Source organism: Alexandromys fortis, unplaced genomic scaffold (genome assembly GCF_014885135.2).
Source record: "Alexandromys fortis isolate MF-2015 unplaced genomic scaffold, M_Fortis_MF-2015_v1.1 scaffold_66, whole genome shotgun sequence".
Lineage (NCBI taxonomy): Eukaryota > Metazoa > Chordata > Mammalia > Rodentia > Cricetidae > Alexandromys > Alexandromys fortis.
Window position 1 is genome coordinate 3685910 of NW_026067950.1, and position 18377 is coordinate 3704286.

At 43.7% G+C, this 18377-nt stretch overlaps 1 protein-coding gene across 2 annotated transcripts; it reads left to right on the top strand.

Annotated features, from left to right (window-relative positions):
• Window positions 1-660: 660 nt before the first annotated feature.
• On the top strand, window positions 661-17324 carry Oxgr1 (oxoglutarate receptor 1). Of its 2 annotated transcripts, XM_050150397.1 has the most exons (3): window positions 661-801; window positions 13507-13595; window positions 14779-17324. In XM_050150397.1, the coding sequence occupies exon 3, from the start codon at window positions 14837-14839 to the stop codon at window positions 15863-15865; it is 1029 nt and encodes a 342-aa protein (XP_050006354.1). In that variant the 5' UTR covers window positions 661-801; window positions 13507-13595; window positions 14779-14836; the 3' UTR covers window positions 15866-17324. The 2 variants fall into 2 exon arrangements, with proteins under 2 accessions (XP_050006354.1, XP_050006355.1); XM_050150398.1 differs by lacking the exon at window positions 13507-13595.
• The last annotated feature ends 1053 nt before the right edge of the window (window positions 17325-18377 follow it).

Genomic DNA, 18377 nt, shown 5'->3' on the forward strand with positions numbered 1-18377 from the left:
GTTCTCAGAGCTTAGATTAGCCAAATGGAGCATACGCCGGGTCTTCAGTTATCACTACACGGTCATGAGAATTTAACAGAAGTCTGGATCCAGTTAACTTATAATTTGGATCAAAGCAGGATTTGCAGTTAAAAAGAAGGTCTTTTAAAAATTCCAATTTAGTGAAATACCAATAAGATACAATAAGGGAGGAGCAGTAAACAGCTTAGTGATTATAATTAACAATCTTATGTCAGGATCAAATGCAGAGAAGAGGTAGGCTCTGGAGAACCGTATGAGAAGTCAGAGAGGGCTATAAATAGTAGCTACTATAATTAAATTACCTGTGTTTTTATTTTATTTTTTTCTGCAAGGAAGCATCCAGGCAAACTGCTTGGAGATTGAACATGATGTTATCTTTATATCTGAGTCACATGACTACCTAGTTCAGTCTGCTCGTTCTCAAACCCCGTCCATCACGTTGATGGGCTTATCCCCTTTATCGTTCATAAACTCCAGGCTAGTTGAAAACTATTTTGGGTTTCTTACTCAAATCAGATTTCGACTCTGATTTTTTTCAAAGGTTAATAGGTTAGTACAGTGGCCTGTTATGTCAACACAGCCCTGGGAGAAAGTTAATCATCAAAGCTATACAAAAGGTCAAGGGAAGAGATGGAGAATTCTATGACAGAGAAATCGCAGAGCGGGTTCTGCACATCTCTAGGGCATTTTATCCAAATGGAAGTGAGGCAGAGGAAGGAAGTGATGATGGTGGTACTCACGATGCTCAGCTGTGGTCACTGAGAGAGAAAACGCCTGAAGGTAGGTCAGAGGGGTGCATGTCAACAGCCTGTGTTAACCCTGTGTTCTCCAAAGAGGCCAATGCAGTAGAAACAGAGGAGGAAATCCTGTCAACAACTCTTTTTCAATGTTAGTGCTGTTCACGCAGTAGGCATTGGCTACTGTAGGAAATACAACAAACACTGGTTATTCCACACTGGAGAACGGGAAGCACTGAGCTTCGCAAGGCACACAAGTGCACCTGGTGGTCTGTTGCTATAGCGATAGGACAAAGTGGCTACAGAAGCGAGAACGTGGCCAGCACTGATTTTCCTGACTCACCTTTGCCTTTGACATCTTGGACTCCATTAGTGATGTCATCTGAAGCCAACAACAGCCACCCATTTCTCTATGTGTATCTCAGCAAAGGGAAGAATATGGAGGCAGAAGGCATTGATGGATGGCCAGTGTGTAGGTGGGTGGAGAGGAAGGTTCTAGAGGCAAAAAGAAGACAAGATTTGAGTGCTTGTCAGGCTTCCTATGTAGGAGGCAGATTTAGCATTGGCTCTTGAATCTTTTCCTTTTCCATTAAACCAGGTTTAATGAATCCAGATCATTCATGTCTATAGTGATTGTTATATTTTCAAATATCTAAAAAAGAAAGTAGAAAAAAACCTAAGTAGAACAGTAGAAAATGATAAACTTAACAGATAACCAAAATACAATATATAATTTATGTGACTCAAATTATGAAAATGAAAGTATTTGTATAAAAGTGTAAGGATGGTAAAGTCACTTTCAAGAGAACAGCAGATCTTAGCTTTTTTCTTCATTTTCTAGTACCTTCTTGTTTCTCAGTGGAAATTGCTTATAAAGTATTTGAATTAAGAACATATTCAACGTATACTCAGGTGGACAGTAAGGTTCTAAACACATTTAAGATGTTTGGTACATGTCTCCACTCCTTCATTTCCAGGACTTCTTGAGGGCCCATGTGCTAGATCCACACGCCTGGTTCAAGTCATCCTGTTGCTCAGGAACAGGCCACCAGCATCTTGTTGGTTCTGAAGAGTCACATTGATGATGTTCCCGTTTCTGGGAATCCAGGGCCAGGGCCTCATGCTGGCTTCCCTGCTCCTGCAGGTCACACAGGACTACAGTGAAGCTGTTGACAGGAGTGGGTTTCTGTCAGCGTGGAGGGGTCTGCCTCCTAAGTGCTCTCTAGGTGTTGTGGAAGATTTCATGACAGTTTGGTTCTTACTGCCAGGATGAGGAGAAAGAATATTAGTCTCTCTTCAAGCTTTCATCTTTCACTGTAGTTTTTAGAACTTGCCTGTCCCTACTTGTCTCCTAAATGGACTTTTTTTTTTTTTTTTAAAAAAAACTCTTTCAGGAAAACATTTCCTTAATTTTAAGATTCCACATTTTTGCATAAACCAATTCTGAACCAAAATCTATCTATCTATCTATCTATCTATCTATCTATCTATCTATCTATCTATCTATCATCGTCTGTCTGTCTATCTATCTATCTATCATCTATCTATCTATCTATCTATCTATCTATCTATCTATCTATCATCTATCTATCTATCTATCTATCTATCTATCTATCTATCTATCATCGTCTGTCTATCTATCTATCTATCATCTATCTATCTATCTATCTATCTATCTATCTATCTATCTATCTATCTATCTATCATCTATTTATCTCTATCATCTATCTATCTATCTATCTATCTATCTATCTATCTATCTATCTATCTATCTATCTATCTATCTATCTATCATCTATCCATCTATCTGAGAGAAAGTTTCTCTTCTTAGCTCTGGTTGTCCCAGAACACACTATATACACCAGAACGATCTCAAACTCATAGAGACCCATCTGCCTCTGCCTCCTGAATGCTGAGATTAAATGTGTGCAACACCACACCTGCCTCTTAAATGGCTTCCTTAAAAGTCCCTTTCACTTGCCCAAAGCCTCCTCAAGGCCCATCGTCTCCAGGGCATGTGAAGTTCTACTCGGACATGCAACATCTTGGCAATTTCTCTCACGAAAGCTGTCAATCTGCCCATCTATTTTTGGTCCATTTTCAAGTAATCATCTTTAAAAAGCACTGGAGGCTGCCCAAAAGGCACACATGGGTCCATTCATTGGCCTCAGACCCTATGCTCCTCTGTCTTCCCCTTGATTTCTCAAGCTGGTTTGTTTTACATTACAGCAGTACATCCTCTCCTCAGCTTCATATGGACGCTTGTGTGCTCTGGTTGTCACATCAGTGACTGATTTTCCAACTTTTCTTCTTGCTCAAAGTTATAATTGCCCTCAAAGTCCATGATTCTCCCACGCCTGATCCCCTGCCCTCTACTGAAAGGAGAGGGTTTCACCCTCAGGTGAGTCTCTCTGCAAGTTCCCTAATGTTAGAGTAGGGGAATAAACAGGGGGATCATTGATATGCAAATCCCTGGACTTTCTTCTGTGGGTCTGCAGAGAGCCGTAAGAATTGACTTTTATTTCAAGCACACGGTGTGCACTGAAGCCTACAATCCACAATTATGCCCCAAGAGACAAAGTTCCACCTATTTAATCTCGCTTTCTATTTCCAAACCTTTATCGGGTTTTACAAGTTTCCCTTTGCACTCTGTCTCTGCAGCTGATTTTGTCTAGTAGTTCTTAAACCTCTATTCACCTACCTGGAAGGCTTGTAGAAATCCCAGTACCCATACCAATTAACTCAAATCTTTCCTGGAGTTAATTAATCTTCAATCATCATGTAATTACATGCAGCAGGTACACAGGTATTGAGCACCTGGCTCAATGAGTACCGACAACTGCATGCTGTTGTTGTTGTTTTGTGAGTAACCTGTATCATAAGTAAGCCATAGGACGTTTCTATCAACCTAGAAAGTTTTCTCTTGTCCCTTCTGGTTAACTTCTCTCCTCTCCCAGAAGTTACCAGTGTGTTCATGTTTAACGTCCCTTACCCCTCTCCTCGCATCATGACAGAATTGAGACAGACTCACACTATATAAGCCGCTTTGCTTCTGGCTTCTTATGTTCAGCATCATGTTTTTAACATCTGTCAATGTTTGGCATCAGCAGTCATTAAAAGGTGCAAATCTATAATATGTAGCGCATTTGAACACGTTTTTTCAACTTGGCCTGTCAATTGTGATATCTGGCTGACTGAAAACAATTGTTGAGACCATGCCCACTTTCAAAGGCTTTGATTAAAAGATTTCTGCAGGGATCTAAGCATTTGATATTATCCAATCATCTGATATTTTCTCAAGCTTCTCAGCTAATTCTGATGTTGATAATTTGTGAGGGCAAAGCATCTCTGGAATGGAAATGCCCCCTCACCCTGTTCTTGTAGACTTTCGCTCTTCTTTATCTCCAGTCTCAAAGGATACCCTCTCTTCTTTGCATTTTGCCCCTGACCTAGCGAAGGCCCTGCATTGTGAGTGTGATCTGCATGCTATTGAGCTCCGCTGGTTTCAGGTGGTCTTAGAACATCCACATCTGACTGTGGCTGTGAGAGGCAGGGGTGGGATAATGGAGCCCAGAGAGGTGAGAGTCAGGCACAAGCTTCTGATTCCAGGAGCTGGACTTCTCTTCTCACTGTTTCCTCCCCTTCATCCTTTAATGGCCCCTTTCAGTTTTCCCACCTCCATTGGCCTACCTGATTGCCCTCTCTATAAAACAATGCTGAAGTTTCTTCTACTCAGAGGAAAAAATAAACTAACTTCTTTCGTTTAAACATACCAGCCATAAAGCAACCGGTTTACTTGTTTCACCTTTCCCTACAAGTTGTAGCTTCTCATTTTATCCTTCATGCACCTCCCCAGAGAGACTGGCTTCAGCTTATACCAAGTGACTGATTGGTCTCAAGGTCATTGACAACTTCTTAATCACTGGAATCGAACGTATCAGTTTAATGTTTCTTCCCCTACCTCTTCCTCCCTTCCTTCTCTCCTACACTTTCTTTCCCTCCTCCGCCCTCCCCCGCCTTTTTCCTGCCTTTTCATAGTTGAAGTGCATCAAGAGGCTAGTACTCCCGAGGAAAGTTGCTCTTCTGCTAAGCTAGGTCTCCAGCATCCAACTTCATTTTTTAGTCTGTTTGATTTCTTTTATATTTATTTTATTTTGGGTTTTGAGACAGGGTTTCTCTGTGTAGCCTGGGCTGTACCAGAACTCACTTTGTAGACCAGGTTGTCCTTGAACTTACACAGTTCCATCTGCCTCTGCCTCCCTAAAGCTGGGGTTAAAGGCGTATGCCACCTTTAATTTGAATTTCTTGGATTTAATAAAGTAATCTTTTTTTTAAAAAAAATACATTAGGCCATATTAAGTTGCTTCCAGTTTCTTTCTCTGTATTGTTTTTCAGATGATCACTTATTGGTCATAGGTCAGAGTTGGTGTCAACAACTACCATCTGAAGAGTTTGGTGCTAAAGACAAAGAAAAAACAAGATTCTTGTTATTCGCTAATAACAACAAGTGATTGTTATTGTATGCTGTTGTAAAGACTTTCTCTGTGAGCAATGTCTACCCACTCCTAAGGTCTCAGTGGAGAAAAAAACCTAAAGTTTGATTTCAACCAAAGCTCACCCTGGGGAACCAGTGAGTTTACTGGATTTACTTACAGAGCATGGGTGACCACAAATCAGACACACTGGAAAGTTTGATCCAGCACTTTTGCTGGCTTCCCCACAGCAGGGTAGATGGAGCTCCCACATCCTTTAGACTTCTCCAGCCTACTTAGTCTGTCTTTTCCTAGTGACCTGGGGTCCATGTACAATTAGAGCAATATCACATATGGATGCTGAGAGGAGCGGCTGGGTACTCAGTAAGAGTCCAGAGACTGCCTGCCTATCCTTCTGTGAGGGAGCACTAACCATCCAGCGAGCCCAGCTATGGTTATATTTTAAGAGCAGCCCAGTCCATGGAGATGTAGGGTGGTGCTGAAGAGCTCATGCCATGCCTGCTTGGGGTGCCATGTAACGCACAAGGAGGAGACTAGGGGTGGTATTTTCAATCTTGCTGAATGGATGAGACCCGAGTACATAAAATTATTTTGGGGTTTAAAATTATCAAACAGTTTAAACTAAATAAATGTTATGTTTTATGGCATAGAATTTAAGTAAGTTAAATATTTCAAAGAGAAAAAAATGATTTCTGGGAAAACTTACTGTATTTTATTAGAGTTTAAGAAAATGATACACCTCAAATCTGAAGGATAGGGTGGGAAGGAAGAACTGCCTAAACAGAGCTAGTGTTGGAAAGAGTAAAGGCTCATTTTCCTCATGAACTCCATTTCTTGCTTCTTTACGCAGACCTACATATGTCTGTGGCATTTTTCTTTCTGTACTGGGGGAAGGGGAAAAGGTCTAAGGACTTTTCTGCCTCTAAAAGGCAGCAACACAGAGATGGGTGTTGTGGCATCCGCCTTTAATCCCAGCAGAGGCAGGTGGATCTCTGTGAGCTCAAGGCCAGCCTGGTCTACAGATTGAGTTCTAGGACAGTCAAAGATACACAGAGAAACCAACCAACCAACCAACCAACCAACCAACCAACCAACCCAACCAACAAACAAAAACCCCCACAACAACACATCAAAGCTGATTAAATATGACTCAAGGGAGACGGGCTCCACACCAAGATGGCTTTGGGACGATGAAGAGGTTGTAAAAGCTTCCTCCATGATTGTGGGCAGCTGCTGAGACCAGGCAATGTGTGGTCAAAGTGTCTCTGGGCGGAGGTCCTCAGAGGCTGTTGACATATTTCAGTCCTCCACGTCCCTTTTCTATGCCCCCTTACTTTTCTCTTCTTTCCCTGTACCAGGGATGAATAATCTAATAGAGTTCTCTCCCAGTGTTGTCTAAGCTGTTTGTAGAGACTCCTTTTCTACAGTGAAGAACTATCTACGCAGATGCGTCAGTTCAGAAACTTTTAAATATCAGCAAATGAAGCTGACAGAGAACTACAGGAAGTGATTCACAATGTGTAGCAACCACATTCCTATTTCCCCAGAAACACATCCTGAACCTCCTCTTAGAGTTTGACGTCTAAGATCCCTTTAGTCTGGAATTGTCCTCAGAGAGTGTGGTGCTTTATATCAGATGGCTCCTATAAGTCTCAGGCATGGTTTTATTGGAAGAAATATGTCACAGTGGGTGGGCTTGAAGATTCAGAAGCCTCTAGCCATCTCCAGTGTGTCTCCTGATGTGGGTCCTGAACTCTTAGCTGTCATTGCCTCCCGCCTGCTTCCTGTGCTCTGCCACCACAGACTCTGACCCTCTGGGACCGTGAGCCCCAGATAAACTCTTTCTTCTGTAGCAGCATTGGTCACAGTGTCTTGTCTCAGCAAACACAGAGCAACTAATATAGAAAATGGTTTGTCCAACCATTGGCTTCCCTCCATGGATTCAAGAATGTTAAAATAGAGAATATTCTGTTGTCCAATCTAAAATCAGGCCTTATCTTCTAACCCCTCTCCCCTCATCAAGGAAATATCACAGGAATCTGGAAGCCATCACAAAGGGTCAGCTTATTCCCTGGGATAAGATTCCCTGTACTGTAGATTAAAAAAAAAACTTAATTTTTAACCAGAACATTTTCATTTAGCATCCACCATGAAGAATAAATGCCAGTCATTTTCTTTAGATCCTGACATATCAGCTCCTGAGAGAATTTCTTCTTCATCAAACCCAGCCAAGGCTACACAAACAAAGCAAACCCACCAATGGCCAGGCACAGCTGGATCACTGGGAATGTGTTTTCAGGTCCCGTGAAAGTTGGGTAGTAACAACCAGGACAGAGAGGCAGAACTGTCTGATCCACGTGATCAGCGTGAAGGGTTTATGTGAAGGTAGACTCCAGCTCGTCTTTACACTTGGTCTCTTGTCCTGATTTAGAGGGTACTCTCTTCTTAAAATGAAGTCCCAGTGGTGCAGGACTTGGTGATTACCCTCAGCCACTTTCTCTTACAAAACTCTGGATAAAAGTTGAGACCATTTCTCATGGATTAGTCTCTGTTCTCCCCACAGCAAGCCCAGATTGATAATTAATGACCCTTGAGAGAAGGTTCCTTAACTTTGCCTTTTCTGCAGAGTTTGGGGAACAGAGGACACTAGGGTGCCCTTGCTCTCTAATTAGAGAGGTTGGCACCTATTGATCACCATGGAGATAAGCCTGTGACCTACTTCAAAGGAGCAATTGCAGCACATGACAGGTGAGACCTGGGCTTCTACGTGGCTGTGACTGTCAGTGCAGGAATCCTGCACCACTGGGGGCTCACTTCAAGAACAGAGTGCCCTGTAAATCAGGGCAAGAGACCAATTTGAAACAGGAGCTGGAGTCTACCCTCACATAAATCCTTCACGTTGATCCTCCAACGTTAAGGTTTGCATCTAGTCTTAAAGAGTAACATGGTTTTTTAAAGCACTTAAATCACATTTTTCTCTTTCAATTTGTATTGATTAATTCTTTCTCCCTGCAAATCATTGTGATAGTTTGGGAATTTTCAGTTATAGTGAGAAGTAATATTTATAAACATTAAAAGTTTTTTTTTTTTAAATCTCTGACAAGTAGCTTTAAGTGATTGTCTTGTTGATGGAACTAGTTTAGAGTATGGGATTGCAATGTATCATTTTTTGATAAAGCATTTACCATGGCCCAGATGTACCCAGAAACTGTATCATAAGAACAGGGGCTTGCTACATTGGTTTTACATGAGCCTGCGTGTTGGCCTGTTCGAATTCTCAATATCCTTTGTTAAGTGATATCAAAACAGGAAACTTTAAAAACATTTTTAAAAATTATATACATATAATTTAAAATTAAATACGTATAACATAAAATTTTATCTCAACCCTCTGAGAAAAGCAGGTAAAGCAGCTCTGCTGTCGTCTTTACCCCCATACAGTTTCAGGACTGTGGGACTCAGTCCGACCTATTCATTGATAATACCTCCAGGCACTGGCGACCCCCTCTTGACTGTCTACCTCTTCTAGGGACTGAAACTGCAGAACTAGGCAGTATCTGTTGTCTCATGACTGCTTGACTTCCATCTGTGCTGTAATGTGTCAGTTCTTTGGGTCTTAAGGCCAAAACACATCCCATTGTATGTATATGCCATGAATTACTTATCTATCACCTGTGGGTAGTTCAGCATTGCCTATCAACCCTGGACTCTGTACAAGAGAATGTGGGCTCTTTGGGATTCAGGAGGAAGGTTCGTCTTTGATTCCTGTTGATCACCAGAATTCAGGGTACACTACAAACTCAGTGCTGTATGGTTCTGGACTTGGTGTCAGGTCCAGCTAATGACACTGTCCATGTCCCCACTCCTAAGAAGACAACAACTTTTTCCCTCGTAAATGTCTTGTTGCCCTCTCTTGTTCCTTTGTAAATTTAGCTAACTAGCATGAGGATGTCCTGACCCTCCAGACGGTATACAGAAGTGCATTTTTTTCTGAAGAAAATGTCCATATATTTAATTCGAATCACCCAAAGACCAAACAGCTAAAACCACGGCTTTGGGTTCTATCAGTTCGCCAAGTCTAACAGCTACTAGAGCTGGAAGGTTTGATTCGAAAGTGGGAACTAAAGGAAGAGAGTAGAGACATCTTAAGAGTTAAGGAGACAGATTCTTTCTGGGCTTAAGGGGGATAACAACTCCTCCATTCCACACATTTCGTGGGGGATTAAAAATTGTTCTTTTTGCCAGTTTCCCAATGTGTAGAGGAGAAAACCAAGGTGTGTGTGAGAGAGAGAGAGAGAGAATCCTGTGTCTGTTTGTCTTTCTTTCTTTCTTTCTTTCTTTCTTTCTTTCTTTCTTTGTTTTTTTCTTTTCTTTTTTTTTCTTTTTCTTTTTTTTTTTTTTGAGACAGGGTTTCTCTGTAGCTTTGGAGCCTGTTCTGAAACTCACTCTGTAGACCAGGCTGGCCTCGAATTAAAGAGATCCTCCTGCCTCTGCCTCCAGAGTGCTGAAATTAAAGGCATGTGTCACTACCACCTGGCTAAAAATGTATAGCCCAGGCTGGCCTCTAACTCATGATCCTCCTGCCTCTGTGTCCTTCAGCAAATCCTACTGGCGTGCATCACCACAACCGGTGATGTGTGTCTTCTTTCTGATAATCAACAGTGACCCTAGCCGCAGGGTTTCTGAGGCTTCTCAGAAGAAGTGGACAGTGAGTGCTTCAGATACTCACCTGCCTAATCCCCAGGCTGGTCTCTGTAAAGAAGAGCCAGCTGCGGACCTGGCATTGGAGCAGCACCAGAGATGCTCAGGGTGAGCGAAGGAATGAGCCGGAGCTGAAAGAGCTGGCTGGAGAGGGAGCTAGTATGTGCCCTAGGGAAACCATATGTCAGAAGTGAGCTTCCTGCAAGCACAGGCAAACACGGGTCCTCAGTGGACACCACTCCGCCTGCCTTAACTACAGACCAGAATCCTCATCTGTGGGGTCAGGGGCGGGGCATGAAGACAGTGGTCCCCAAACTGTGTCTTCCTAAAATGTATTCTTCAACCAGCCTCCTAGAGTGAAGTATCTTCCTGATCTCAGAGCGGGGTAAAGATAAGAAAAATATGGTTCGACTTCATAAGATTGTGCCCTGCCTTTGGTGTTGGCTTTCACTCTCCCACACTCACCCACACTTGGCCTAATTTGTAGCGCACTGACGCTCACAGCATCACTAGTACCTGAGGATAAAGAGCCCGTTAGTTCTGGGTGGCCAGCAGCCTACTCAAGTTTGGAATCACCACTGCAGCACAGGACAGGGCGGCACATGGGATGCTGTCGTGCCATTTTCCTGCGACCCTGAGTTTGACCAGCAGGATGTGGACAACCAGACACTGCAGATCGTGGCCGTGCAGTGTGCAGGACCCTGGGCTTTGGGATTGGGAGAAACTGTATCCCCTTACCCTGCTCACCGTCTGGACTGGCTGCTGTGAGCTGCTGTAAATGTAACACGTGTTTTGTAAACTCGGGTCATAATTTCAGTCAGGCTTTATGGAAGAGTTTCAACTTTGCAGTCAACCCCCATTCTCTTGCAATTAATCAGTCTGCACTAAATGCTGAGGTGAGCTGCTGTTTGTCAAAACACGAAGGTGGTTGTGTCTGCCTACAACTTGCCTTTCCCTGATATGACTGTTTAAAATGTCCTCATAACATCACCCGGGGGTTATTTGCCAAAGACAGAAGTTGTAATTTTGTTCTTTACTCTGAGTTATAAAAGAATCAAGTTCTGTTTTTTAACCAATAGTCACTGTCTCCCTCATTCTGCTTCCCCTTCTTCTTCCTCTTGCTCCTCCTCTTTTTCTCCTCCTCCCTCTTCCCCTTCCTTTTCAGCCAAATTCCACTGAAGATGAAATATCCTGGAAGGTTCTTTGGGGTGCTACAGAAACAATCTTTGCATATTTATGAATGAGGGGCTTCAGGGACTCTGTGATAGGCTCATTTTCTCTCAGGTTTAGGTAACTTCCTGCTCTTTGTACACAGACCCCTACAGGGTATTTGGCTAAGGGGAATCTCCCACAGTGCCATAGTGGCCAGTATCCTTGCTCTTCTATAGGATTTGATTTCAGAATTGAGATGCTGGCTCTATGAGGGCCTCTTTATTTAGGTTGAGTTTCCTTTCTGAGAAGAAGCCATCCTTTTCTGCTAACGGTGCATACCTGCTGGGTCCTAGTGCCTAGCAAGTCCCCTGCCAACTGTTCTCTTTCCATCAGGACACAGAATGGAACTAAAAAGGCTTTCTGTTCTTCCTTGGACTAAATAAAGTCTGTGAGAGTGTAATTGAGGCTAGGCAATGAGGGGGGATACTGCTGATCCTTGCTTTTGTTAAGTGTGCCCGTCTTACACATTTGCACAGTAGGATGAAGAAGTGGTTGATGGATTCAATGTAAGATAACAGTGACATCAACAGCACGCCCCGAGTTAGCAAACGCCGAGTTATGGCTTTGCCCAGAGCCAGGTACCCTACTGAAACAGGTAGCCCAGTTATTTATATTCAGTGCTAAGTCACACAGTTTTCGTGTTTGAATTCCCAAGCACCTGTGCGGTAACCTCTGTCTCATCATTGTTCTATGGCATTTAGGACTTGGCTCGTGCCTACTGACTGCAAGAGAAGGTCAAGGCCTGAAACCAGTCTGTCTCAGTGTGGATCCTGGTTTACCATCAGTTAGCTGTGACCTTGACACATCACTGCTTTCTTTAGGTGTCAGCTTCCACATCTGTAAAATTAGGACCATCTCAGACCATCCCAGACCATCCCAGACCATCCCAGCCCATCCCAGACCATCCCAGACCGTCCCAGACCATCACAGACCGTCACAGACCATCACTGACAGTCCCAGACCATCACAGACCATCACAGACCATCACTGACCATTGTGTGTTTGTGTTTGCATGTGTGGCCATGTGTGTGTTGATATGCTCAGAATCATCCAAATGTCCCCTAACAAAGCAAGCAGCCTGTCTTAGTTAGGGCTTCTTTTTGATGATAAAACACCAATACTGAAAGCAACTTGGGGAGGAATAGGTTTGTTTGGCTTAAGTATCCTTGATCATAGTTCACCGAGGAACTCAAATGTAGGAACTCAAACTGAGCAGGAACCTGGAGGCAAGAGCTTATATGTAAAGGCCAGGGAAGAGGGCTGCTTACTGGCTTGCTCTCCATGGCTTGCTCAGCCTGTTATCTTATATATCCCAGAACTGCCAGCCCTGGGTGGTACCACCTACATGGGCTGGGCTCTCTCTTATGGTTCACTGATAAAGAAAATGTCCTATAGGTTTGCATACAACCCAGTCTTCCGGAGGCATTTTCTCAGTTGAGGTTCCCTCCTCTCAGATGACTCTACCACGTCTCATTGACGTAACAACTAGCTAGCACACAGCCATTCTGAGCTACAAGGGTCCTGTGCCTCCTGAAGTCTGCTGCATCTTGGTGCCTTAGCACGTGTCATCTTGTTTCCATTATTCCTCCATCCTCTGGGCGGTGGGTTGAATGATAATGGCTCCCATAGAACCATATGTTTGAAAATTGGCTCCTAATTGATTAGGAGATGTGAGCTTGCTTGCTGGAGGAGGCGTGTCACTGGGTGGGGGCTCTGAGGTTCAATAGCCTCAAAAGGAGTCCTTCCAAGCTATCATGAGAGTTCCCCAACCACTCACCCCTGCCTCCAACTTTGAGATCAAAATGTGAGCTCTTTGATATTTTGCCGCCATTCCTCTACTCTGACATCGTGACCTCTAACCTTTTGAAACCGTAAGCCCCAAATCAAACACACTTAGGCTGTGCCTTGGTCATGGTGATTTATCACAGCAATAGAAATCCCAACTAAGACATTCAGTTGGAAAAAAATCCTCTGTCTTGCTAGGTTCAGGTAAAATATCCCCACATCAGCAACCTTTCCGTAGTGGCACCCTCCTTCTGTCTCTTTGCCGTCTTAGTATCCGTGAACTATGATGTACCATATGATTTACTGGTTAGCCATTTGACCTTACTGAGGGTTTATTATATTACTGGGTATACACCAAATGTTGGTTAACACATTTGTTTGTATTCATCTTTTGGATCTGGAAAACTGCTTAACCAGTACACAGTGGGTGCCCTACAAACGTGTAAGTGGACATATTTTACAGTCAGAATATGTACATTCAAATAATAAGCTCATAATAACTTAATCTTCTCATAGTCATAATGCTATAATAAATTTGCTGTCAAACCTTTTTTTAGGAAAGACAGAGAAACCAGAAGAATGAAGATCAAATGGTACCTACCGTAGCCAGACTTTAAGAGCTAAAGACACTTAGCTAAAGACTAAGGTGGGCATTTATCCATGTGGCTTTAGAGTCTAAGCTCTTAATTATGGCATTGCACTGCTGACCCCACCTCCAAAACACACACTAACTCTTCTGTGAGGAAATTAAAATAGGTGGGGAGAGCTGATATTTGACCTTGAGTCTACCTCCACAGACACTGTTGCAGTTCATGACAGCTTCATTTTTGTAATTCTGTAATTGTGTACATTTGTGTACTTGTGTGTGTGTGTCGTATAAGTGTGTATGTATGCATTTGTTTGTGTGTGCCTGTGCATGTGGAAGGCAGAGGTTAATCTTGGGTGTCATACTTCAGGCTCCATCAACCTTGTCTCTTTGAGACAGGGTCTCTCCTTGGCATGGAGCTGCAGAGCAGGCTACGCTGACTGGCCAGAGAGTCCCAGGGACCCCCACCAACTATGCTTTCCCAGGGTGAGGTTGCAAGCATGTGCCACTCTGCCTGGGCTCTTTATGTGGGCTCTGGGGATTGAACTCAGGTCCCTGTGCCTGAGAGGAAAACACTTCAGCACAGGAACTGTCTCTCCAGTCCCAAATATGAAGTTTAAAAAAGGTACAGTGCTGTTTTTTTAGATCTTCACACTTTCAGTTTTCTCCAGTAAATTAAGGAAATTCTGGTAAAGAAACAAACAAAATAACAATTGGCAACATTGGAAGAGAATGGTTCTGAATCAGACAATCATGGCTTGGACACAGCTAGGTCACTGGACGTGCGGCCAGGCTTAGGTTACACAAGTTCTGGTTTTATTGTCTTCTGTAAACCAAAGGTAATAAGAAACATGGGCAGCGTTGTGAGGGGTTTAGCGGTGGTATTGTGCTGACACACAGAGACCTTGATTGATGCCGAATCTCTACTCTCAAGTCCCCAAAGATGATTGCGACCTCCCCACCCCCACCATGATCTGCTAAACAGCAGCCATAACAAACTTTTCCATAGAGACATGGCTTTTTTCGTCTCAATCCTTTATTCTCATTCTCATGAAAATTGGGCTTCAGTGTGATTATTATTGAGGTGCTTTATACTCACGTCCCTGGAATTTAGTATCTTCTCCACAGTCTCTTTTGAGATTAAAGAGAAAGGGAGCAGTGACAATGACACATTTAGGATGTTAGAGCTATCCTCACCAGCTGACCGGTATTTTTATTCATGTTTTCTCTTCTCCTTGATCAGCTAGCTTATTTTCGTTGGACTTCCATGGCCCAAAGGTCCTTCTCCATCTTCTTGCAAGATGAAAAAAACCATAAATGAGCCACTGGATGGTCTAGTCAATGAATCTGATTTCCTAGACTATGTAGCTGTTTTGGAAAACTGCACCGATGAGCAGCAAATCTTATTCAAGACGCAGTACCTCCCTGCGATCTACAGCATCATCTTCCTTGTGGGCTTCCCGGGGAACACGGTGGCGATCTCCATCTACATTTTCAAGATGCGACCCTGGAAGAGCAGTACCGTCATCCTGCTGAACTTGGCCTTGACTGACCTGCTGTACCTGACGAGCCTTCCTTTCCTCATCCATTACTACGCGAGCGGTGAACACTGGGTCTTCGGGGACTTCATGTGCAAGTTCATCCGCTTCGGCTTCCACTTCAACCTCTACAGCAGCATCCTCTTCCTCACCTGCTTCAGCATCTTCCGTTACGTCGTCATCATTCACCCAATGAGCTGTTTTTCTATTCAGAAAACGCGGTGGGCGGTGGTAGCTTGTGCGGGGGTGTGGGTCATCTCTTTGGTCGCTGTCATGCCTATCACTTTCCTGATCACATCAACCACCAGGACCAACAGGTCTGCTTGTCTTGACCTCACCAGTTCGGATGACCTCACTACTATCAAATGGTACAATCTCATTTTGACTGCCACCACTTTCTGCTTGCCCTTGGTGATAGTGACACTTTGCTACACAACAATTATCAGCACTCTGACTCATGGACCTCAGACCCACAGCTGCTTTAAGCAGAAGGCCCGGAGATTGACCATCCTGCTGCTCCTAGTGTTCTATATATGTTTTTTACCCTTCCACATCCTGAGGGTCATTCGGATTGAATCTCGCCTGCTTTCCATCAGCTGCTCCATCGAGAGTCACATTCACGAAGCTTACATTGTTTCTAGACCATTAGTGGCCCTCAACACCTTTGGAAACCTGCTGCTGTATGCCGTGGTCAGCAATAACTTCCAGCAGGCATTCTGCTCTATAGTGAGTTGCAGAGCCAGTGGGGACCTTGACCAAGAAAAGAAAGACAGTTGCTCAAACAACCCTTGAGTCCTGTCAATTAGTGGAGGCTAGGGAGATGTCTCCGCGGGTACAGGTATAGCTCTTAACATGCAAATGTCGGGATCTGAAATAGAATCCCCATAATCTACTTAAGTTGGCAGTGGTAGCAAGCACCTGAAATCCCAGGACTCCTGTGGTGAGATGTAAATGGGGCAGGAGAATTCCTAGAGGCTCAAGGGCCAGCTAGTCAACTGTATACTGGGACTAACCTCAAAGAGACCTTCTTTCTAATAAGATAGAAGGCAGGGCTGATGGTTACACATGTGCACTGTGTCATGTATTTACCTCCCCCCCACACAAATGGGAACATATCAATCACACATATACACACTCTCTTCAAATATTTATCAGTCAATCAGTGCCTCCTGATAATTTGTATATAACTTCTAAGAGGTCTCCCCTCAGTAGACCGCCTAGTAACTACAGTATATTCAGGTCCGTATGAGCCAAAGCCATGGGCAGGACTCTTAGGAGATCTTTGCAATATTTTTATTTAGATCTTTGTCGGTAAAGGATTTATGGGATTAGAAACTATGAAACTCGGAGAACCTCTGTTGCCATCACTTAGTGGCTCCACGTGGAAACTGGCGTTGGTCCAACAGCCCTGGACCTCCCAGAGCTTAGTGTGAGGATGGAACACCAAACACAATGGAAGCCAAGGGTCTCCTTTCACACCTCGCTGCCTGTCTTTCGTACTTTGGGGCAGGTGTGTACTGAAATCCTAGATTATACAAAGCATTGCTTGTGCCTTCCTTTCCTTGGGTATTTATGACTTCCTTTCCTTTAATTTTTTCCTTGAGATTATTGCTCTGAGTGCTGCCTTTCAGTTCTAGCTAGGTCTTTAGATGGAAGGGAGACATGAGGACACAGTTGGAACAGGCCCTGGGACCCAGCTCAGTCGGTGAGTGCCTGCTGCACATGCCTGAAGGCTTGAGCTTGGTCCCTAGAACTTACAGGTAAAAGCCGGGTGCTGTGGCATGCGCATGGAATCCCAGCTCCCTGGGGCCTGCCGGCCAGCCAGCCTAGCCTCCTTGGTGAGTCCTGGCACAATGAAAGATCTGAATTCAAAAACTGCGGGACATTGCTCCTGGTGAGCCGGAACAAGGCTGTCCTTTGGCCTCTGTCTTCTCTGCTGAGGTGACCTTAGTGGTTGTTGAATTTAGAAATGACATTAAGTTTTATTGGGAATTGCCAACACATCCCGGGGAAAGAGGAGACAGGCAGAAGAAACAGAGATTCTTTCAGATATCATGTAGGTACCAAGTCAGATCCAGTGCGGCATTGGTTTCTAGGGAGACTTCTCCAGGAGACACTGACCTTGGTCTTTGAGAACGACAATTGAAAATACTGCCTGCAGAAACAGTGAAAGTTGTTCTTGGATTATGTGTATTTTTAATTATCAGTAAACATAAATATTTGAGAAAATACCTGTGCTAGATATTTTAAATCCCAATGAATGTGTTGATATAATAATAAACTTTTAAAAAAACCATTCTCTGAAATGTTTTTTCCCCATGAAGATGCTATTTATTCATTATTTTATTGACGACAAAGTTATTTTCTCCATGGTTAGAGAGCAAGAGAATGTATGAAGATCGAATGTAGAGTGTGGCTGGAAGACAGGGCTTCTGCATAGGAAAGGGGACATCAGATCCCATGGACCCTGGGCTTTCTGGGACAGCCAGTCTGAGATAGACCAAAGAGATGTTTATCCAGCTCCTGTCCTGGGCGAGTGGGATGGGATCAGGGAGGAAAGAAGGCCCAGGGCCCTAACGTGAACCTCTTTGGGTGATAGCACCCCCATTAGCTGTCACTTTTGAGTCATTCTCTTGCAGGCTTTTCTCTAACTCTTGGAACAAGCTATTTCGATAGAAGCCCTGACTTAGCTCTTCACGGTGGCTGCATAGCGTGGAGTAGCGACCAGCAGTCCACGGGGAACCACACAGGCTTCTGCCTCTGCTCTTGGTCCCCTAGTGCCAGCCTGGCTGCTGGACCGTCTCTAACGTGCAGCTACGTGACGGTTGCTAGTTTCTCACTTTTTAAATGTTTCAGTTGATTCGTGGGCCGCATCAGGATGGTTTTTAGGATTAGAGGTGAGTGGAACCCATCAAAAGCTGTTTTTAACCCTGGACACTTTAAACTCCTTCCCTTCCTCTCCATCTTCTTTCTTCTTTATGTCGAAGATCTCTTCCATAGGGAGAAGCAACCTTATCTCCATTCATGCTTGTTTTCAGACACACACACACACACACACACACACACACACACACACACGAAACACATTAATATCTTTGGTCCCTTTCTTCCTTCCAACCAAAGTACAGGAAAATAAATAATTTTTCTTCTGTTACAGATTAGCCCACTGTATCTGTGGCCTTATTTTGTTATTTTAGGTACCCAACTCCAACACTTAATCCCGCTCTCTCCAATTTTTAACATTTTCATTTCCCTGGATAATTGACCTCTGCTCTAGGGCATGCGTGATTTTCCATTCTTTCAA

Excerpts from the sequence above, each read along its gene's own strand:
- Oxgr1 (XM_050150397.1), top strand. The coding sequence starts at position 14,837 with ATGAAAAAAACCATAAATGAGCCACTGGATGGTCTAGTCAATGAATCT.